Source organism: Parasteatoda tepidariorum, chromosome 9 (genome assembly GCF_043381705.1).
Source record: "Parasteatoda tepidariorum isolate YZ-2023 chromosome 9, CAS_Ptep_4.0, whole genome shotgun sequence".
In the NCBI taxonomy this organism is placed as follows: domain Eukaryota; kingdom Metazoa; phylum Arthropoda; class Arachnida; order Araneae; family Theridiidae; genus Parasteatoda; species Parasteatoda tepidariorum.
Window position 1 is genome coordinate 58,800,973 of NC_092212.1, and position 24,240 is coordinate 58,825,212.

Below are 24,240 nucleotides of genomic sequence, written 5' to 3' on the forward strand. Positions count from 1 at the left end.
TTAATTGCAAAACAGTTTAGCAGTCTGTTAACAATTAAAACATATTTTTTTAATGTTGTTGTCGTGTCTATGCATACAGTGCTAGTGCAAAGATTAGAGTTCTTCAAAAGTCTTGATAACAAGATTTGCAAGTTCTGGAGCTCGATGGCCATGGAGAATTTCGATGGAGGGTAGAAAAACTTATATTTTTTGTAATACAATTTTATTTATAAAACCTTATTTTTTTAATAAATTTTTATAAATAAAATTGTATTACAAAAAATATAAGTTTTTCGTTTCTCACTTTAAGAAAATTTCATAGCGTTACTGATTCCCTACGCTAGTGACTGTTAAAATATCTGTACACTGCCGCTCTTTAAACTTCACAACGCATGCGCGAAATATCCTTACAAATCGCAACATCACACAATACCTTGTACAAGAGAGAAGGCACCAGTACGGTTTACCATAAACAAGAAGTTTGATACTTTAGTAGTCCAAACATCATACCATCTCAGGGGTCTGTTTAGAAGAAATTTGGGTCCATTAACGGACCCTTCACAAAATATCTTTTCATAAAAACGGACCCTTCACAAAATGATTTTTCTTTTAATCGGACCCTTCACAAATTTGTTTATCTTTATTATTATTTTGTTAATCGAATAAACCCTTTCCATAAAACAAGAAAGACGGATGTAAACGAATTAAGTTTTGTCTTCGGCAGACGATTCTTCCATTATTCGTCCGAAATTAATATTCTGCGTCCAGCAGTATAGGCTAAATACCATATATTTGTATGTTGCATCTCTAATTTTGAAGCAGCAATTGTTGTTTATTTTTTTTTAAATTTAATTTTTTTAATTATAATTTTACAGTGTTGAGCATAATCTTGTATGTCTTTACAATTTAAAAACTCCTTGAAAAAGTTTTTTTTTTGCTATAACGGACCCTATTTGCACAAATTCATAAAAGCGGACCCTGGTTGAAAGAATGTTAGTAATTTTTTCACAATTTCACGAAAAACGGACCTTTCACAAAATGTCTGGACAGACCCCTGCATCTTTTGTATTTCCTCCACCATGCAGTTTATGTTCGTTACGTCGGGCTACTAAATTGATCCCTGCAAAGGCCTTCTCTACTTTAGGTGTTGCATCGCTACGGTGTGGAAAATAAGATTAACGACAGACAAACGCTATGCAAAATCTCGCTATTGACTTTTAAAAATACACGCGGTTGCTTTTGTCTGGTTATATGCATCGAAACTTTTTAAATTATTAATGTTTATTTAATATATTTTTCTTGTTTAAATATTCGATTTCATAATATATAAGTGTGAGGCCGCCAAGAAAAAGTTAAACTTGTATATTCCTAACATCTTCTTAATAAAGAAGCGCGCAAATTATTTATTCATTATATTTCTTCAAAAATATTTAAGTACCTTTAAGAAAATACCCGGCTGCTAAGTTATATACAGAGATTGATCAGTCACTGCGACAGCTGCTAGTTTCTATCCTTTGCTCAGCTGTCCCCGCCGATATTCTTGAATTTTAAATTAAAAAGAAGAATTCTTTTACTGTAGTTCCAGTAGTAAACTTTGTACACTCAGTTTGCTGACAAAATTTTATACTTTCCCTTAAGGAAGACACGTAATTGCTTTCGATGAATAATTTAAGATCCCTTTAGATCAAATTTTTAGGGAATTTCAAAGTAGTTTTTCTGCGTTGCATTATTTAATAGCTTACGTGAGTTTTCGAGTTTCTGTGAGAGCAGTTTTCTGAATAGTTTCCTACTATTTTTGTTCAGGTAATTCAGATCTATTATGGGGTTGATTTCGTTTTCTTAATTTAAATTTCAGTTTGCTTTACTTATTTGCGTCATTGTATGTAATTTTTGTCTTTTGTTTTTATGTAATAGTTAATTTTAAGTTGTAATTATATTTAAGACTTGTTAATTTGAACGTTTTTGGAATTATCCATCTTACTCTAGCCACTTATACCTTCGTTTATTATATTGCCAATTTATATTATTTTTCTCTTTCTACTCACAGGTTTAAACAAGATAACTTGATTAAAATGAGATCTTTAACTTGTGTTTAACCTTTTTACACAGATTTTTTATTAAACATGTTTTTCGTACTTTTTTCGTTATTTAGTACTTATTTAGGTCAAAATAAATGAAAAAATATTTAATAATTTATGACTATAAAATACAGCATAAAACAGGTGTCTTCATGCTGTATAGAATACACAATACTGCATGAAACAGGCGTTACAGGTAAAATCTTCCAGACACTGCTCTTTTTCAAACAATAATTTTTCATTATTTGCAATTATTTAGATGTAAGAGAAACAGTTATTCATCATTGAAATTTCTTTAATTTACGAAATAAATTATTTATAAATATTTGAATATGAATAAAAAAATTTCCAAATACCTTTTTTTGTATTTTATATTTGAGTACAAATACGATTACGATAATCTTAACAGATTTTTTTTTTAGTAACTATAAGGCAGGCTTCGCACTGAGAAAGCAAGCGGTAAGAAAAAGGCATAAGAGATGTAGATTTCTATACTTTTACATTAGCATACGCATTTCATCACAGCGTATGCGTATCCTAATGCAAAAGTGTGGAAATTCGTGACCTGCCACAAATTGATTTTTTTTTAATTTAAAAATATATATTTTCTTAGGTGTAGAGTTTCTATAAGCCCTCTTAGGTTTAATAAACTAAAACATTCCTATTATCTTAAAATAAATTTTATATAATTCTTTATATTCACAATAGGAATTTATGTATCGAAAATCTATATTGTATATTAATACAAAACCTCTATTTATTATACCATTTTTATTTAAAAAAAAAAAAAAAAAATCTCAACTGATAATATGAATCCCCGTCAAGTTGACGTTAACAAGGTTCGACTGAATATCCTTGCTCCAAAAAACGTTCTTTTATATTTCGACTTTGGGCTAATTAATCTGATACATATACTCAACTGCACTTTCTTCTTGAAATACTGAAACAAGAAGATCTGAACCTTGAGAATTTAAAATGTCAGTGATTCATTGGGGAAAGTTCAAACTTTAAATGCAGCAATGGCAGTGGGACGGCAGCCAAGGCATATAAAGTAAAGGAGGAACGAAGGCTCATTCAAGATTTCGCGGAAGAGTATTTAAAAAAAAAAAAAAGTTTTAATTCTTATTGAGTAACGTTGCGTAAAGGAGCAACACAAAAAGACCAGAAACTAGAAAGAAACGGTTTATCAGATGTCAGTTCTCTTAATTCTAAGCAACAGCCGTTCAGTTATTCGTTATTGTAGGGGAGATGAAATTATTACGAAGAGGAACTATAATTATTAGTTTATTTATGAGTTCATCCATATGTCACTAGTGGAAGTGGTCAACAAAGGATAATTGAGTTGGAGGATTAAAGTTACAGATTATAAAAAATTCAATTAAATTTTATACAATGAATGTCACAGAGAACAATACCGTGTTGGGTTGGAAACAAGATATTGTTGCGTGTTTCAAAATGAACGAAAGAACATTGGTTAATTTATATGCAAATTATGTGCCCGGTATTCTTTTATGATGTAACAGACTGTGGAGGGAGACAGCTAAAATTAAGAGAATTTGCGTTGAGGGAGTAATAGACGTTAAAATCTTATCCCCCCCCCCTCTCTCTCTCTCTCTCTTGTACCACATCGGAAAGTTATGACTTGACTACATGGTGGCTTATCCGGGCTTTACTACTAGGATAATTAGTAATTGCTCCCTGTTTTTATTTTCCTTTTATTATCTGAATGTTTTCTAATTTACGAAAAGCATACAGTTTATTCGATTTTTTCTTTTGAGGAACAAAAAATATAATTTTTTTTCCCGACCGGAAAAAAAGAAAAAAAAAAAAAAAGCTAATAGTTGTTCTAAATTCTTTCCAAATCTAGTTATTTCTGTCAAGAATGTTACTTTCATTTTGTTTATTTTGATATCTGCGTAAATTTTTTTAATCTTGACAGTTTAAAATTATAATTTTCTTTTATTTATGTCCATTTATTTATTATACCTTAATTAAAGTTCTGAATAAAAGAAAAAGTGTTTAAAAAGGGGAAATTGTTAAAATTATTTTTGTTTAGGCTTAGCGCTCCCTTTACATTTGGAATGTTTCCTGACAGAATATTTTGTTAAAACCTGGAAAATGTTCTTAGTTTATTTCATCTGTCTTCGAAAATATCTTCGACCAAATATTTCAATCTGCTAATAAAAATGTTCTCAACATAAATTCACATTAACAAGGTATGACTATCGGTTAATAAAGAGACATATTTATTTACTTAAATTTGCTAAATATATTTATTTACTACAATTAGGAAGCAGAATTTTTTTTTTGAGGTCCGGAACTTCAAACAAGCTACTTTATTTTATTTTACAAGCTCATCCGTCTGCTTTCCAAATGTATCTGTGTTTAAAAAATGCTTTTTTTTTAAAATTTACTTTTTATTAATTAATTTATTTTTTTTGTTTCCCTTCTAAGGGTGTCGGAAATACTATGACAAAAAGTTATGAATGTATATCTGCTTGAAATGAAGAAAAAAAAAACTTTGTTCTTTACCATTGCTAAATAGTTTAGTTAAACAAAAAGAATGAAAACTAAAAAAAGTTTTAAACTGATATAATCATTTCCGCAGTGTGCCGACCTGTTAAAACTTAAAAATTTAATAAAATCTTTGTTCAAAGATAAAGCAATATTGTAAAATTCCTGCAAACTCCTAATTTTTATACTTGACTTTTTTGTTTTATTTCAGAACCTCAGGTTACAAGTATTTTCTCATGTTTTTTTTCATAAGTGTTGAGGGTAAATCAGAGAATCGGTTATCACAGTTTGTATACAGCCCTCAAAACTTTCCTCCATATCAGTGAATTTGTAGTTAAAGTTTATTGACTTTAACATCAATTATTTTATAACTTTTTTAAATAATTTGTTATGTCTGATAAACCAAAAAAGAGAAGATCACCGCTTTTAATAAAGCAAAAATCCCCATCACCCCTTAAATTTAAGTATATCATCTATACATTTTTTTTCCTAACTCAGTGGCGTACATAGACGTTTATACGCTTTTCAACCCATGCAATACTCTATTTCTATTTTTCGTATAAATCCCGCGCGTGGACGCTATTTACGTCGCTGTCAGGGGCAACCTTATATTGCATTTATAAAATCTCTCCGACCAACTCGTATATTTTTTCCTATTCAAGTCCTATTTCCTCACTTTTCTTTCTATAAAAAAATAAATAAATAGATAAATTAAATGCATTTACAAAATATTTACTGGTTTACTTTTACTTTATTTTCTTATTATTTATTAAATTAAAAAGTAATTACGAATAAAACATAATTTTATTTAAAAGTTCTTACAAATAAATTTTCTCGTTTTAAGTAATTAGAATGCGATATTAAAATACGGTTATGGATTTCAAAATAATGGGTGCGATTATATTCTACAAAATACTAATTAATTTTATTTTGCATCTATTTTTCAAAAATTGTCTTTTATTGATAATTTATTTTATTACACTAATTAATATCGTCTAAAATGTTGTTTTGAAGTATTGAGATCGACATTGCAAACAAATGGTTGCATTCCTTACTTAACATTTCGAACGATTCAGTTCATAGTTTCCACGCTCTTTTATCCATATTTTAAATAATTCTATCAGAAACAGCAAGAAAAGTTATCCCTTTTATTTTGATGAAAAAGTTATAATAAAAAAACACAGTCAGTTGTTAAATATTTGTATTAAAATGGAAGGTTTGTTTTCAGAACATTTTAATTATTCACAAAATCGTTTGTTTGTTACAGAAAGAGAACGCTTATTAAACTTTTAGGCCATTTTCAAAGCTCCTAGTCAGGAAACTAATTCATTCTTATATATTCTTAAAAATGTGAGTCAAAACAAACTACCCCCCGAATTTTATGTTACTAAGCACTCGGTTAAAATAATTGTTTTGTTCTTCAGATTTTTTTTTACTTGAATTATTTGTAAAACATTCTATATCTGATGGAAAATGATGAAGAATTTTAATTGTATTCGTTAGAACACATTTCATGTGTAAAACTACTGTGTGAAGCAAAAGAAGGAAAATATTCAGAAAAATCTGTGTTAGGAGCGTCGATGCTATCTTGAAATAAAATCGATGGCACTTATTTCATTTCAATATTATCTATTATTACAGCAACCCTTTTTTTTATGGCCTTGGCGTTTTAATCAAACGTGCTCCCGATGCTGTTTCTATACCGATGGGAAGGCCGAGTGGCCTTGGCCTTGAATTTTCCCTTCTTTCTCCTCACTGGTCCGATAGGGATCTTGTTTTTATTTACTTTTTGTGTTTATTTTTACTTGACATCTGTAGTGGCGAAGTGAGATTTGCCGGCCGGTTCTGAAGAGCCTGTGTATTCATAATTTTTGTGATTTGTATCTCATATTGCACCCACTATTTTATCTGCGCCATTTCTTTTGAAAAGAACATAAATGTATTATTTTTTTTATAAAACCAATTTACAATTTGGTTTGAGTTTATAATAGTTTGGTATCTTTCGAAAGTGTAACGTCCTCACCTTTTGCTTTAAATTAAAAAAGATTACCATCAGCAAATTAAATATTTTTTCATAAAAATAAGTTCGCTCATAATTATTTTAGTTATGTTCATAAACTTCATTAAAAAAGTTTAAAAATGAAAAATAATCTATAAAATAGTCCTTTCATGGTGCGTAGCGTTTTTAAAAAGTGCTTAAAGGTGTTTATTTTCGATATTCGTTTTTTAAAAGCCCTTAAAGGTGCTATTTTCATTGGGTGTTTTTAAAAAGTTTTATTTTTCCTTTTCAAAAATGAGATTTTTTTTCTTTACCATGTTGATTTCCGCCATGTATTATACAAAAGCGTGCTTTTCACATTGTTTTATTCAACGTTTTCACAATTCATTTAACAATCTATTTCGGTGTAACTTCGGTCCATAGCGTATGAAAACGTCAATCATTTTACATGTTTGATGAAATACTTGCGAGTGCGTCTACTGAGCTGGGATCGGTGAAATTATTGCTCTCTCATGTGCAATTGCGTGCATCTCATGTGCAAAATGCAACAATGTTGCATTTTGCAAGATATTCTCAATGTTAAGCTTTATTTTCCACCCTCTAATATCGAAAAATCTCTTGATCATTTTATAATGGCTAATGTAATCAAGAAACGAGTTCTTTGTCAGAAACTAGTTATTTTATCATGATTATGTAAAGTCTTTGAAAATTATTTTGCATTTTGTTATTGTATATAGTGCTTAAAAATATTTTTTGAGCACTTAAAAAAAGTACTTAAAAGGTGCTTATTTTTGTTGAAAGATTTGGCTACGCACCCTGCCTTTGTTTCTGAAATTTAAGTATATATTTACCTATAATGTAGCACGTAAAGAATGCTGAAGTGTTCCAATTTGTACAAGGGGGTCAAAAATATTGAAGGATGCCCTCTTATTTATGGAAAAACCCTTTGTTCTAAAGCAACCATGTTTAAGATTTATTTGCGATGAGAAAATATATAATTTAATATTATATTCTGATAATATCTAATTAAATTATATGCGAACTATTCATTAGTTCTCAAAGAATAAATAAAATAAAGACTTCTAATTCTTAAAATGTTTTTAATCTTTGCAGAGCCTGTGGTTCTGTTGAAAGTAAAAATAAGCTTTTCTATCATTTATAGCGAAAATCAGAAAATATTGATAAAAATCGCATTTAAAATGTAAAAAGTGCACTTAATGTACATATTTAGTTACAAAAGTGTTAAAATTATGAACTAACGGTACGATTACAAAGTTGAATCTGTATTTGAAATATAATTTTTCTTTTATATCATCGAAATATAACTAGCTTTTTTGTCGTAATTAGTTATATTTAGATTTAACATTTAAACCTTTAAGTCATATACCTCTCTTTGAGAATAAGGCTCTGGTTTTTTCTTTTTACATATTGAAATCTTGTCATTCCTGCCTATTTAATCAAAAAATTCCCGATTCGAAAATACCTTAAGAAATGGGAAGTTTCTTGCGTAAAATATCCTTATTAAAATTCCTATTTTACTAATTTTATTGTTTTAATTATTTAAATGAGTTTGACTAATGATTATATATATATACCCATTTATAGTAATCCGTTTGAAGCCTGTCCTTTTTCTTCAAAAAAAAATTAATAATAATAAATTAAAAAATATGCTAAATGGATTAAATATTTATTAATATTGGAAATATAATATTCATAATAAGAACGTTTTACATTCATGATCATTTAATGTCAATCAATTAAATAAATTAAAATTTACATTCGTGTTAGTTAGCTTTTTTTTTAATTGACTATGAAAATCCCTTAAATTCACTATATTTAAAATATTTTTTATATTAAACGACAGTCTTAAATTTACAGGGTATCCGCGCACCTGGAAAGTCATGAATTTAGGTCGCCAAAAAATCTAATTATTAAACAGGAAATTTCCCCTCCCCCAATTTCTTGGTGTTCCGAATATTTGAATTTGTAGCAAACTGATAGTCATATTTTATTCAAATTAAAAATGTTTTTATCATGTTCTTTAAAAATTGTGTTCTTTCAAAAAATGGAAAAGAAGAAGAAAGAAAGAAAAAAAAACACGTCATTTCTAGAGCAAGTTATCTTTTAAACTTCTGTGATTTCACATTTTTTATTATTTATTTATTTATTTTATCAATTTGAAATTCTAGCTGAAGCAAGCCAGTGATTGGCGAATTATTTTTATTCCGAAATGAGAACAGAAAAATCAAGTATTTCTTTCCTTTCCCTTGAACAAGAAAAATATCTTTAGAATATGATTCTGCTGAAAAAAGGAAGAAAAAAAATTACTTTTGAGCTATTTTATTGCTTCAAATCTTTATTTTCTCTGTTTTTTTAAATTAAAAATCTATAAATATGAAGATGCAGAGTATAACAGTTTTGGTTANGCTGAAAAAAGGAAAAAAAAAATTACTTTTGAGCTATTTTATTGCTTCAAATCTTTATTTTCTCTGTTTTTTTAAATTAAAAATCTATAAATATGAAGATGCAGAGTATAACAGTTTTGGTTACACCTATAATTTCGATTAATGTTATTATGATGCTTTTTTAAATTTACTGTTGCGTTTTTGTCGGAGAAAATAGTAACTTCTTAAAGTCATGAAAAATTCTTGGAATTAGTCATGGAAAGTCATGAATTTAAAAATCTAAAATGTAGCAGATACCCTGAATTTAGATTTATATAATTTCATGAAACCACTGGCTCTTTTCTTTTTTGTGTTAGCAGCTATGATTTTTGGTGATGAGGCTCAATAAAGGGGTTAGAGGAAAAAGTCCCGTTTTTTTTTCTTCCTCATTTGAGAGTAAAGGTTTTTCTCACCCCTTTACAGCTCAATAGTTCAATCCTTTTTTATTTTTTATGCACTTACCACTTTCACTAGGAACCCCTTTTTTCGGGGTCTTCATTTCCCGATTTTGAAGTTCAACTTCCTCCCTATCACTGGAGTTATTTTCATCTGGAAGGAAGGAGGTATTGGTTCCCTGAACTGGCCCCTTCAATGTGCTCCCCTTTTATCTTACATTTTATTTTTAACTTACCTCTACCTACTTTACTTCTCTCTCACGGTTTTAAAAATCTAGAGAGGAAAAAACACTTTCCTTGTCTGACCCCTAAAAATTGAGGTGGGCCCCCGAAACTGCAGAGGGGGGATATAGGGGTTGTGTCTGTTCTGATGAAACGAAGAGGGGGTGTTGTGATGGTAAAAAAAAAATATTTACGAAACTAGGGTGAAGGAAAAAAATGTCTCCCCGACCTAGAATCTCCCCCTCCCCATATCTTACTCGCCCTTTCCTCTCTACCCCACTCCTCCTATAGATTCTTTAGCCCTACTTTCCCATCCCTACCTTATGTATTTTATCTTCCTTGCTTACATCTTTTAAACGTAGTTTTTATTAAGCTCACTCTCGATGTGTTGTAATATAGAGTAAAAATTTAGGGTGGTTTTTGTATATTGGCAAAGAACTGGGCCGTACCCTGGGGCTTTTAGTAAAATCTGCCTCACGATATTAACCTATATTCGCGCTCAACTTTTTTTTTTCTTCCTTGACCTACCTATCTGAATGATTTTTGGGGCACAAGTGTATTATAAATTTTTTGATAAGAAAAAAGCCCTACTTTGCTTTAAAAACACTTTGTTATAAAAAAGCAGCGTGTTTATTTTTTTCTTCTTCGGAAATATATGAAACGTATGCCGATTTTACAAAGATTTGATACACTGGATTCGGACATATGGATTCCAGTTATGGTCGTCACTATGGCTCTAAACGGTGAATTCCTGTTTCTTTGAAATCAGTTGGATATTCCGTGTAGCTTGTTAGGAAAAAGCTGAGAGCTGCAAGAAGTCTTGATTGTTTGATCAACAACGAAAACTTTCTGAGTGATATTTTAGTTAATTCTAATAAATTACCTTTAAAATTTGTTTGTTGATGATAGAAAATAATGGTTGAGTCTTTTCTCTATATCAGTGGTTACCAACTAGCCGTGGCCAGCGAACTTAAATATATTAGTTGTCATTTTTTTTGCGGGCAATTTTCGTAAAAAATCTATATGGGGTTTTAAATACTTTTAAGTTTTTTTATCTTAACAATTTGATATCTGTTGTATAATAATTGTTTAATGCATAGGTGCATAATTAAAGTTATTGTAGTCATAGTTTTTTAATATGCAATTAAATATTTTTTAAAATCTACTTCTCATTTTAATTTGTAATTCAATACTTTTATTTTGTACAACTTGATAAAAAATCTGACAGTAATATTTAATGTTCCTTCAAACATGAAAGAGCCCTACATAAAATTTTGATAAAGTTGTGGCCCGCCATTTGACTGGTGGTCAAGCTTCGTCAAGCTTCAAATAGGGAAAAATTGTAAATTCCTTACACGTATTTAAACTATTCGCGTCTTAGCGATAGTTGCCTTGGCATTTTAATATGCTGCCAAAAATATTTTTTTGAAGTTACTAGTCGGCGGTTTCTTCGCCAAAATGCACTTGGAGCTTTCTTTCACTCTAAAATCTTCATCTACATAGATTTACTTGATTATTTTGAAAAAATAGATTGGAAAATAGGTTAAATAAAATTAAAATGAGTTATTTTGCCCCCGAGAGTTAATTTTTTTTCCCTTCGAAGAAAGTCACAAAGGGCTTATCCACCAAGCTTTATAAATAAGTTTTTATATAGTATTGACAACTTCTGAAGCAAAATAAGTGCTCCAAATTATAAATCGTATGATCTTCTATTCTATAGATTGGAAATAAATAAGATTAACTAACTTAAATTTAAAAAAATCATATAGCTGACTCGTACTGAGAAATCAACTCATTTAAGTCTACAGATTTGAATCTCTTATGATTCGTAATTTCTGTTATCCCAATTGTTAATTCAATTCACTAATTCGATTCCTATCTATTGGTATCAATTCTTATTTTTTTTCCCATTTTATTCTTTCAATTATTATTATTATTTGTGTTAATACGAAAAAAGAAAACATGTTGAAAAGAACTCCTGACATTAAGGTTTTAAAATTTCTAAGACTACGAAACTAGCCTTTGAATGAGAAAGAATGAGTTTCGAGCTTAGAACCCATGTAAAACTTAGATGGCCATGTAAAACCATGTATGACTGAATAGTTATTCACGATATAAATATCTCTGCCAAGTTATATGTATCAACTCTAGAAAAAATATGGGGATAGTTTATATTTAAAGTGCTTAGTCGATTTATTTTATTTATATAATTCAAAATATGTTTCCAGTACACTGTAATAGTTTCAATATCATAAAAAAAAAAATTTCATTTATTTAAAAAGAAATTTTTAAGTATTCTTTTTTACTTGAGTTAAAATTGCGGTTATAAAAATTTGCTGAGAGGAAAAAATTATTTAAAAAAAGTTTATAAAAAAATTTTTTAATTACAATATTTTTTTTTTTTTTTCATTACTCACAGCAAATTCTAAACTGTCTCAGAACATATTTATTCTTTTTTTTTCCTTCAAATTTTTAAAACTATTATCTTTTTTAAATATTGCATTAAAAATAAGATGAGATAGTTATTTTGCCCGATGATCAGTTAAACTAGTTTAACTATTAAAAACAATGTTCTTGGAATGCACTTTTCCTTTCAACCATTTAATGAGCTTGCTAAGATTTTTATTTACTTTTTTCGATTCTCTGGTCTAACCCGTTCGTTAACGTTTAAAAAAAAAAAAAGAAATTCAAAACCTGTAGTTGGCTTGTTCGTGCCGAACTGGCGAGCGAAACGAACCAACATCAAAATCAAGTTCAAGGCCAAACTGAACACTGCGTGGCGGCATTGCATTTAAACTATCTGCCTCCTGTCCCTCTCCCTTCCCTTTCCATCCCTTCTATTCGCTATTTATCGTTCTTTTTCCTTTCAGCTTGAAGGGTTGCCATTCTTGTTCTTAGTTTTTCTTTCTATCTTGAGAGCGGGGGGCTGTACACAAAAATATTTAAATTTATTTCGTAATTCCTTATATTATTATGCACTATAACTCATAGATGTTAATCAACCAACTGCTTGTGCTTATAATTTCCATTTTTTTTTAAAATTTTATATTTATGAAGAAACATATTTTTAGACTTTTGGGAAAATATTTTATGCTGTAAATAAACACAAATTAAATTTAATATACAGATTAAATTTAATACACTTCTAAATGTATTGGGTAGTCACTAATTTTGGCCAAAATCTAGGTTGTAATATTTTTTAATAAATAACATTTATTTTTAAGAACTAAAGGCACTTTACTTAAAAAAAAAAAAAATTTTCTTGAACACTAATCTTAAGTGTTTAAAAAAAATTATTTTATTCTTATATCAACTTTAGTTTCTAATGCTTACTGATTTCTTATTAGAAAAACGTATGCCGTACAATTTTTGTACTTTGTGGCTACTTGTGATTAAATGTATTGACATTTTCCTTGTTAAATATGCTGCTTATTTTTATAAATTCTTTAAATCTGTCAAACACGTTGCAGTTTTTTCATATTTCTATAAAGAACTAAAAAGAAAAATTTGCTTAGTGATATTTTCAAAAGACTAATTAATTGTTAAAAAAAACATAGTACAATTACTTGGGAATTTATTTTGTCTAGTCTAAAATAATTGATTTAAAAAATACGTTATAAGTTGAAGGTATGATATATTGAAATGGTCTTAATAATTTGCAGTTTTAATTAAGTATATTGGGGAAGCTAAAGTTACAAAATAGTGGTTTTAGAAGTAAAACTCAATACGAAGTAACTATTTCAAATTACTTTGAAGAGAACGAATAAAATAAACTTCTGAATTGTATAATGTATTGTAAAAAATTTAGTGTTTAAAATTGTCGACTTTGTTATAAGTTGGCAAAGTTTTTAAGGAATAAAAATAAACCTTTATTATAATTTTCTTAAATGATTCTATTTGTTATAGAAATTTCGAGTACTGGCGCTATATTAAGCTATTATAATTATTTTACACGCAATTTAAGAAGGAAAGTGTAACAAAAAATGATGAAAATCATTTAGTTCTGTGAACGTTAATTCCTTTTTAAAACCTTATTGTTTAAATTAAATCTGATTTTATGAATAGGTTTTTAAAGCAGGTGAAAATAACTAAATTCTTGTTGCATCGTTCTATTGTTAGCGTAATGCATATAAAACCCCCGATATCTTTCAAAAGTAATTCTTTTATAAATATTTTATTTGATAGATTTTTTTTCTTTCTTTTTTTCTCTCGTATTTAATTCAGGTTTTTGTGTGTGGAAAGCTTGGCGCTTTTATGAGCCTCGCCAAATAGCCTGTTGCGGATGCAGGTCTAAACGATAGGGAAAGTTGTGTGTGTTGATGTTTTTCTTTTTTTTCTTTCTCTTTCTTTCTTTCCTTTTTGCCGGATATTCTTTTCGATGAAAAGCAACAGTGAGTAAGGCAGGGGAAGGGTAATTTATTAGGTCGCTTCTTTAGGTCAGTAGCTTTGTTTAGAAATTTCGTGTGGGAAAGATAGCTTTGCTTATGACAATGAATTATATTTGGAGGCGTATAAATTAGCGATTCTTTTATTAAGCTTAATTTTTTAAAGTTTAGGAAAAGATAAATAACGTTCTTTTTTTTTATTTCTTTTTTTTTTTTCTGTTATGGAAATTTTTTATTGGTGATGTGTTTTATTCGATCGAACAATTAAAGTTAATTTTTTGTTCAATCCCATTTATTCCTATTTTTTCTCCCGCTTTAATGTATTATCATACCAAAGATGAATTGTAAACCTCTTACACTGATGCAGTATGAGTGGATTCATGTAAATTTGCTTGCTTCTTTACTATTACTAAAGAATAATAGATTTTTGTCGTCTATCTCATTTATTCTTATTTTGATCTCGATTAGCATTTGGTTCTCCTGATGTGTTTTATTTGTGCATGCAACATAGTTGGAAAACTTTGACTTTCGCAACATGAATAAATTCGGGCTCTTTTATTGGTTCTTTTGTTTTTGTGTTGCGAAAGAACAATGGTATATTAATAATATTATTTTAATTTATTTTTAGTAGAATAACTATTAATATTTTAATTTATTTTTAGTAGAAAATGAACTCTCTTAAAAGTTAATATTTTATTTATTCAAAACCAGCTATCTCATATATGCTTCGCCGTTTTATTTATTTTTCTTTTCTTTTTATATCCGTCGTTGAACAGCCGACTCAATTTTTCGGTTTAAGACTACTAATGTTCAACTCCGTAGCCTTGTAATTTTGAACCAACCCAGAAGACAAGGAAATTCCATGATCAATACCCCCAGAGGCATTGATTTGTTATGGGAATATAGAGGACTTTGCGACTCATCAGATTTAACGTGCATCAGGCACCTTTTACTATATTAGTTTTCGGCCTACTGGGATCGAACTCTTGGACATGGGCCCAGTGCCCTACCAACCGGGCTATCCCAGCCTCATGCTTCGTTATTTGTCCGAAATGTTTGTTGAACTTGATTATTTCTCGCGTGAGCTAATGTATTTGATTGTATTCAGCAATGCATTTAAAATTCAGCATGCACTAACGGCAATATTGTAGGCAAAGTTGGTTTGATTTTCCCCAATCCATATGAAAACCGGGATAAAGAAAAAGTGTTTTGTTTTGATCAAGTAAAATTAAACTAACCCTTGCTGTTTTTTTTTAAAAAATAGTTATTTAAAATTTAATTGCTATTTTTCTTAATTGTTATTCAGCATTGAAATTTTTTTTTTTTACTTTAATGTTTGAGAGAATAAAAACTTTATAAGCCAATTGCTGAAAATGACTATCCTTTTTTCATAAATAGATGGCGTTAAGGTATCGTATCATGAACGTCTGTGTAAACAATCAATTTTAAATGCTATTAAGTTAGTCGCACAAATTTCTCTACGATTTTTAAAAGACTTGAAATGCAAAATATGAATTACATGGATCTATTACACTCAGTAAGAGAAATTTTTTAACAAGAATTTATGTTCTGCCTCAAAAAGATAAGGAACGCGTGGTTGAGAGTAATAAGACATTCTTTATTAATTGATTATTAAAGATTTAACAGTACATTTCATTATATTTGAATCTTTCATTTTCTATTAATACAATGTTGATAACATATTTATTACTACAAAAATTATAAAACATTGTATTTCTTTAATTTATTATTTCTCTTAATTTAGTTAAAATATATTTTTTAAAATTTCATAACTTTTTTGAATGTTTTTTTAATTTTAATAATTAATATTTAAATTTCATTTTTATCTTATTAATTTTCATGCTACATAGGAAAAAATATTTAAAGCCCATAAAACCTGGGGGGGAAAAAACCCTGCTTAAACCTACTGGATTGGGTTTTATTTTAACTCTGATTGTAAGTGCGAAATAATGATAAATGTTTTAATTTTCTCTATTCATCATCAAAATACTTGCAGATTTTCCACATATACGGAGTTAAGGTGAGATGATAATCATAATAAATATTTCGGATATCCGCCAAAAGTGAACATTAATTAATTATTCGTTATTCATATTATTAGTTATTGTGAATATCAATTATTATTTATATATTGTTTTTTCACTCATTGTTAATTTTCTTTCGTTTTTGAAATAGTTCGTGTTAATAAATTTCAATTTCATTTAAAATCTCATGAATGAAAATAAGTCATTATTGAGCACGATATTTTCGGGCGGTATTCATTTTTCATATTTTATCCTCAAAGTAAATTAAAATAAGATTTTAAAAATTAAAATCTATCTTTGTGTCGATAAGTTTTTGATAATTTATTTGCTAATTTTCATTTATTAAAATTTAAAAAAAATAGTTTAAGCCTTTTCAGGATTAATTGTTATATGTTTGTGTGTCGCACAGTTAATCTTTTTATTTAAAAACAAATGAGTGAAGGAGTTAATAGATTTATAAGTCTACTAACATGTCTTAAACAGATTAATCCTCCTCTTTAAGTGGGTATTATGAATTTTTCGGTGACATAACATATTGCCATGCTAGAATATCTAGTCTTAATACTTAAAATAGTATACTTAAGATATCGTTTGTAGATAAAATATTTTATGACATTTGTTTACAACTTTAGATGGTTCTCTGATAAAAATCTTGGCGTTCTTCTTTTTTTTTAATGATAAAATATATCAGATCGCAAGAAAGGAAAGTCACTGTTAAAAAATGCCATTAAAATTTATGGTACTGGATTGATTGTTTCAGTGTATCTGTTCAAATTATTTATATTTACTAACTTGTATTCTTTTCTGTGGAATACTATTTTTTTTTTTAGTTTTGCTAAAGAATTTGGTAGTAAACTTAATAGAAGAACGAGTTCTACAAAGCACTTTCTTAAACGTAATTATCTTAAAAGAAATCATGCGATCATACATTAATAAGTTAAATTATTAACATTTAATTAAAAATTTTAACACTTCTCAGTTGCACCAAAATTAAATTGCTCAACTAGTTTTCCTTTTTTTTCAATTTTACAACATCTAGTTTAAAACTGTGTACTTAAATATATATCAATCTCATAACTATTCTACTTGGAAATTGGTTAAACAACATATTGAATCATACTTATTTATCAGCATTGTTAGCTTTTTAAAAAGCATATTTTGTTTTCGAATGTATTTTTTTTAAAAGTTGGTTAATTTCATTTTAACCGTTCCATCTAAACTAGGTAGAATAACTGATTTTTCTTGCGGCATTTGTGATATAATAATTGCAAGTCGGCTTTTGTTTTTATTTAAATTTATTTTTTATTTACTGCGTTTTTATTTCTCATAGTCTTTAAAAACATTTCTGTTCCTTGCATAAAATATATGCTGCCTTTCTAAAACTAGTTATTAGTTATCAAAAAATTTCACGGTTTGCCTGCTTTTTTTAATCTTCAAAATCTAATGGCAACAATTATCGTGACAATTCAAATGCGATTATAATAAATCTTTTGATAATCATTAATGTGATTAAACACAACACTTCGTTCTCCTTACTGATTGCATTCTGTTTGAACATAAAACCAAATTTTTATTGTTTGTATAATAAGATTGTGGTAAACATCAGGTTTGTTTACGTTCCGATTTATATGTTGTGACTGTGAATAGAAAGCAATAAATCGCCAAATAAGTTTCCCTTCTTCACTCTCCGGTAAAGTTTTGGAGATGCTGTAGGATTTTGCGAAGTTCTCGCAGTGGGCCTTGGAAAAGTGCCACCTGTTCTCTTGACTGCGATATCTAAGGCCGATGTAGGCCACTCGTGCTTTCGTGCCCTTTATCGGGCCCCCCCCTCAATTTTATTAGTATTTTGTTGTTCGATTTTCTCACCGTTTCCCACCATACCCTACAGAAGCTTTGTGAACTACTTTTTTCCTTATGTAATTTTTTTTGTCACAAACCTTACCAGGATACTTGGCATCGTGGGATATAGGACTTTTTGTGTTTAGTTTTTTAGCATCATTTCATTCCGATTTTCACTTTCGACCCTAACCTTGTGGCTTGCATATCAATCTGTGTTGTGCTCTGTGTAGTTTTGTTTCATGAAAAAATGTGTGGATTATTTCCCCAGTCAACATGGACTTATCTACCGTGGTATGTTATCATTACTACCAATTAAATATTATTATTTTTTTATGTAAAATTTGAATTTTGTATTAATTAGTACTAACAAATCAGGTAATGTTTCCCCCTGTTCAACATGGACCTATCAATTATGATATGTTATCGTTGCTTTGCTGTCAAATTTTTCTTTTCTTTTGTTTATAAAATTTTGATTTTGATTTGCATTAAGTGAATCGGACTTATGCGGAAAAATAGTTCAATTGACAAAAAGAATTCGAATTTTATATTAATTAGTACTGAGCAAATCAGGTAATGTTTCCCCCTGTTCAACATGGACCTATCAAATGTAGTATGTTAATCGTTGCTTTGCTGCCAATTTTTTTTTTTTTTTTTTTTGAAATTTTAATTTTGATTTGCATTAAGCGAATCAGGTTTATGCGAAAAAATAGTTAAAATGACAAAAAGACGATATTAAGTGCTTTTATATGCAATTGATATTTAAAAAGAACGTATTTATTACATATAAATTTATTGTTTAGTGAATCAAACAATTAAAAAATTATTTTTCGTTAATTTATCAAGATAAGCAAGATTTGTCTGAAATATCTAGTTGTTTTTTGTTAATTTATCAAGATAAGTAAGATTAGTATTAAATATATATAATTACAAATCAGATCCGAAATCATGAAAGTAATGCTTGATGATTAATCATTTATTCCATTGGTGTTAACAATGACGTATTTCCAGCTCCAGAATTCTCATAATTTCTAATTCCTGCCAATCAATACGTCTTATGCGGCTTTTTCCCGATTCCTTGAGATAAGGGATCCTGATATCCCGCGGCAGGATCGCTTCCAAAGAAAACCTGGGGCGTTCAAAGATCGAAGAATGCAGAAAATATTTAGTAAAAAAAAAAAAAAAAAAAAAACAAAAATGAAAAACTGNAAAAAAAAAAAAAAAAAAAAAAAAAAAAAAAAAAAGAAGAAACTTAAGTATATTTCGCGTCTTGACCTTGTAGTACTGCTGCATCGTCGATTGTATTATTTTCATAACTGACTTGCATAAATTTGATCTAATGCTAATTATTTTATAATTTAATTACTTTGGTCGAAAATGCTAGTTTGTGTTTCCTTATAACTTAGTATAAATCCGTTAATAACAAAAAAAGATAATTTTTTTTAATTTAAAAATAAAATGAGAAGCGAAAATAAAAAGCTTCAATGCTCTTTTTATTTATCATACGTTGGTCACATAAAAAACAAACTTAAAAATTCCTCACTCAGCAGAAACTGATTTAAAATTAAAAGATTAAGTTGAAATTTTGATATTTGTATGTTTACAATACTTTAAAAAAAATTATGAATCGAATTACATACCTGCTAACTTTCACTCTTTCTGAGAATGAATTTTCCAAGTGGTAGTAAAACAATTACCGAAAAACAACCTTACTCAAAAATATATTTATATTTTGACTAGGTTAAAATTCGCTGTCGTTAAAATTAGTACGCTTTTATATATTTGTTGTAATTATTTAAACGTAGTGGTGGTCAAACTCATTTATAATTATTATTATAATTCAAAAATTTTAATGACATGACATGAGTTTCGGTATCACTTTAAATACAAAATTAAAATCTTCCGGAAAAACCGGAAGAGTTGGCAGGTATGGAATTATCTTTAAAAAAGTAGAAATCCATACATCACTTAGAAAAAATTCACCATATTACAAGTTGCGATTTGATCAATTATTATTGCTAAACATATTTATATATTGCATTAGTACTTGCTTATTTCTCATTAAACTGACTGTTAAGCTTTTGATTTTTTTATAACTACTTAAAATATTTTTTATTTTTAATAGCTCTAGTTAATTTGTTTTTAGTCTTGAAAATTGAATAGAATTTTAAGTCCCCCTCAATAACAGATGTAGTGCAAGTTAGTTGACGAGTTGTTTTTTCTGTCCTCCTTATTTCTTTTCTTTTTATTTTTAAATTTGGAAATTATTTATTAAAGAAAATATTTACAGTAAAGGAGCATCAGGGCTGTTTAGAATGCTAATTAAGTTATTTATTTAAATTTTTAGCTTTCCTCTCCCATTTCAAAATGTGTCTTAAGTTATTATGCTAGGGGGCAACTTCTATCTATTGTCAACGTATTTCAGAGTATCTATGTCTACAAACTTTTTTGTTCTTTACCATTTTAAAAATATTTTTATGAAAGAGAATCAATGAAAACACAGCTACTCTTCCAACCTATAACGCCTAAATTTATTATTTATGGACTTAAAATCAGTATTCTTTTTTATAGATTTACATTTCTTTTGTTAAGCATAATTTAAATATTTTTTTAAGATATTCTCAGTGGGAACAATGTGTAAAATAAAAATTTATATGGTTGTTAGACAAGAAATAACTCTTTCCACTGTTAATGCTGTCTATCAAAGGCATATTAATGAATATTAATTATTGTGCAAAATTCGACACTATCGCCGATTTTTTTTTTTTTTTTTTTCACTAAACCAACATTTCCTACTTGNTTTTTTTTTTTTTTTTTGCACTAAATATTAGAATTTTTTTAAGCACATTTTGGATTTTTTTTAAAAAAATATTTATGCTAACTTAGTGCAAAAGTTTTTAAAAACGTTATTTTTTTTGTAAAAAAATTGTTTTAGTTTAAAAAAGACTACCTTGAATATTTGTAAATAAAAATATGTTTGTGTTCAAAATTTTGGTAACATATACTTTTTAAGTTGAAACGGTCGCTAAAATCTAAAAGTATTCCTACCCTTAAGTTTTTGTTGTTGCACCATGAGCCTTTTATTGTTTAATCTGGACTGCGCAAAGATTTGACAGCTTGTTCATCATTTAATGTGGTTTCTGTTGCTTATTGAAAAATAGTTAATTATTAATTTAGTTATTTCTACTAATTTTAACAATCAATAAATAACTGCTCTTAAACTGCATTGCAACTCTCTAAGGATCATTAAAGTATGCAAAGGGACGCATTTTTATTCTAAATTAACTAGCAAAGCATAAAGATCGTAATGCAAAACTTAAAAATCAATTTTATTTATCCTTGCTGGAAAAAAAAGAGACATAAAATTTTGTTTGTTTGTTTACTCATATCATTCTGTGAATAATAAATATCTTAAGGGAGGGTTTGAGACAACTGCGAAGAATTGAAAATAAAAATGCGTTATTAAGGTATGAAATTTTCTCTGTCTAGCATATTTTAAAACTGAATTGAAATATATATAATTGAATAGCTAAAGTTAAGAATTATTCATTTACTTAATCATAAGTGCAACTTTCCCCTGTTATATTTTTTATGTAACATTTCAGTTTTGTTACTGTAATTACTTATGATATTGTAGTTTATGGCAGAAAAAGGAAAATCTAAAAGCATTCATCAATGCTTGTTCTGTATTCTCTTGTTCTCTGCTTTTTCATATCTATATTTTTATAAATGCTTTACCTTATGAAAATAATTATTTGAAATGTTAATATTTTATGCATATTATTTTTTCATTATTTTTTTTTAAATAAAATATAATTTTTTTGTAAATAGGTTTTATAATTGTTCGTACAATGCGTTAATTTATTTGTATAAATACTATAAATCGCACCTTATTATTAATTCTTAAATTATTTTTATTTTTACTCATTTAGCCATTAAAGGAAAATAAATCATACTTTTGATGTATTAAAAAAGAATTTTCAGTTCTGCATAATTGTGGGTTAATTTAGAAATATTCACAATAAATGACGTTTATTAAAGAAACTTCTAATTATCATTATGTGTTTTTTTTTTTTTTTCTTTTGTGAAATTTAATGAAATTGTGAAATTAAGTTTGTAAATTTAGTTGTAATTTGCTATTTTGTACAAAATTGAATTTAAATACAATAAATGGCACCTTATTATTCTTTTTTAAATTATTAATTTTGTTTTTACTCATTTAGATTGAAAGGAAAAGAAATNTTTATATTATTACTAATTTTGTTTTTACTCATTTAGATTGAAAGGAAAAGAAATCAATCTAAGTTGTATTTAAAAAAAAAAAATTATTTTCTTAGTGACATAATTGTGTGAAAATTCAATTAGAATTATTCACAATAAATGGCATCTAATAAAGAAACTTCTAATTAACTTAGTGTAATTTTTTTTTTTTTTTAGTCTTTTGTAGATTTAATGAAATTCTGAAATTAATTTGTAAAATTAGTTGTAATTTGCATTAAAATTACAACTGAAGAATAAATGCCATTATTCTCAGAATATTAAATGACGAATCTTTTTTAAATCTTCTTATTAAACAATACATTTTTACTACTTTCTGGAAGAGAGAGAATTATGCTTTGCTTTAACAAAGGTATGAGGTGAACATTTTCCTTGTGGACTAGGTTATTATTTAGATTTATAAATATATATATTACGATATAAAAAAATAAGCTTCAAAAATCCATTTTTAAAGCCAATCTTGGAAAATAAAGAATTACTTTAAAAAAATGTATTTTTTAACTGAAATTTACAATTCTATTAAAATTAAGGGCAAATAACTATTCGATTCACAATCTCAAAGAGAGAAAAAAAAAATTTTTTTTTTCTCTATAGATTGCAGGGGTCTGTCCAGGCCAAATTTACTACCGTTTAAGGGTACCTTCACAAATTCAACTTTAGGAATTTCGCAAAATACTTTTTCTTAAATTTAAAATTTTTTATCTTGTAAGAAACGATATATCCATATTTTTGTGTTGATTTTTTAATATAATTTTTTATTTTCACAGATAATGTCTAAATTTTCACAAAATAGGTACCTCTCAGAAAAACCTAGACAGACCCCTGGATTGCCATCTTTTTGCAATAAAAATTGAAACTCTAGTAAAAAAAACTTTTCTATATATATTTAGATATAAAAAAATAAGCTTCAAAAATCCATTTTTAAAGCCAATCTTGGAAAATAAAGAATTACTTTAAAAAAATGTATTTTTTAACTGAAATTTACAATTCTATTAAAATTTAGGGCATATACTGTTCCATTCACAATCTTAAAGGGGAAAAAAAGGTTTTTCTATAGATTGCCATCTTTTTGCAATAAAAATTGAAACTCTAGTAAAAAAAACTTTCCTTCTATATAAACATGACATTTTGTTTTATATTATTGATTTTTTCCCTTCTAAAAAATTTATAATTCTATTAAAATAGAAGGCAAATACTATTCAATTTCAGAAAAAAAGTTTCCTGTAAATTGCCATCTTTTTTAAATAAAAATTGAAACTAGTTAAGCAAATTTTCCCTTCTAAAAATTCTTCACAATGTGAAAATAATAAGCATTGCGTTTGCTTTTGCACAATGGCATAAATACATCAGACATTGAATTGGAAAAATTACAAAAAATTTGTTTAAAGTTATGGCCTTATTTATTATAAATTCTTATGTTTAAAAAAAAAGGGAATACTTGTTGATAGGTTGAAATACAATTTAAAAATCATAATTTGATGGAAAAATTTCATGATTTACTTATTCAGAATATAATTAAAAACATTAAATTATGTAAGTTTTTAAATATTTTAAACAAAGGTTTTCTTTCTTTTGACAAGCTGTTACCTATTTTATAATTGGTAAAAATAATTTGAAAATTAGGAAACGTTTTAATTTTATTTATTTTCTTTTTCTTATTTTACTAATTATCATTCTGAAGAGAGGCTGCAGTTTTTACAATTTAAAATTTTTCTGTAAGAATTAACATTACCAAATAGTTCACTTAAATAACCCCAGATAGTTAACTTAAATATCACTAAAATGATTCTAACTAAAACTCATGCAAGGAAAGCTAGTTTTTACCTCTGAGTTTTTTTAAATTAACTAAACCTGTTTTCCATTCTGGTTTCAAAACTAATAATAAACTCAATAATTGATAGTCTGTCATTTTTATAATTTAAGTGCATATAACTGTATCCCTGGTTTTATTGGCACAAACTTTTAAGGAGGGGTAGAGGACATCACAAATATTCAGATTTGCTCAGCAACTCATAGTCGAAAATATCATGGAAAAAGAGAAACAGATACAAGAAACAGGACTAAG

The 24,240-nt window shown here is 27.6% G+C and overlaps 1 protein-coding gene across 2 annotated transcripts in view; it reads left to right on the top strand.

Moving 5' to 3' along the window:
• LOC107453143 (estrogen-related receptor) overlaps positions 1 to 24,240 on the top strand; it is a 60,306-nt gene that overhangs the window by 21,978 nt on the left and 14,088 nt on the right. Inside the window, exon 1 of one of the 2 annotated variants that reach the window (XM_016069839.3) lies at positions 17,773 to 18,191. The exons of the other annotated variant lie outside the window; for it this stretch is intronic. Coding sequence (XP_015925325.1) covers positions 18,174 to 18,191 — 18 coding nt within the window. The 5' untranslated portion in view covers positions 17,773 to 18,173. Of the gene's footprint in view, positions 1 to 17,772; positions 18,192 to 24,240 lie in introns of those variants that run through there. 2 annotated transcript variants of the gene reach the window in all.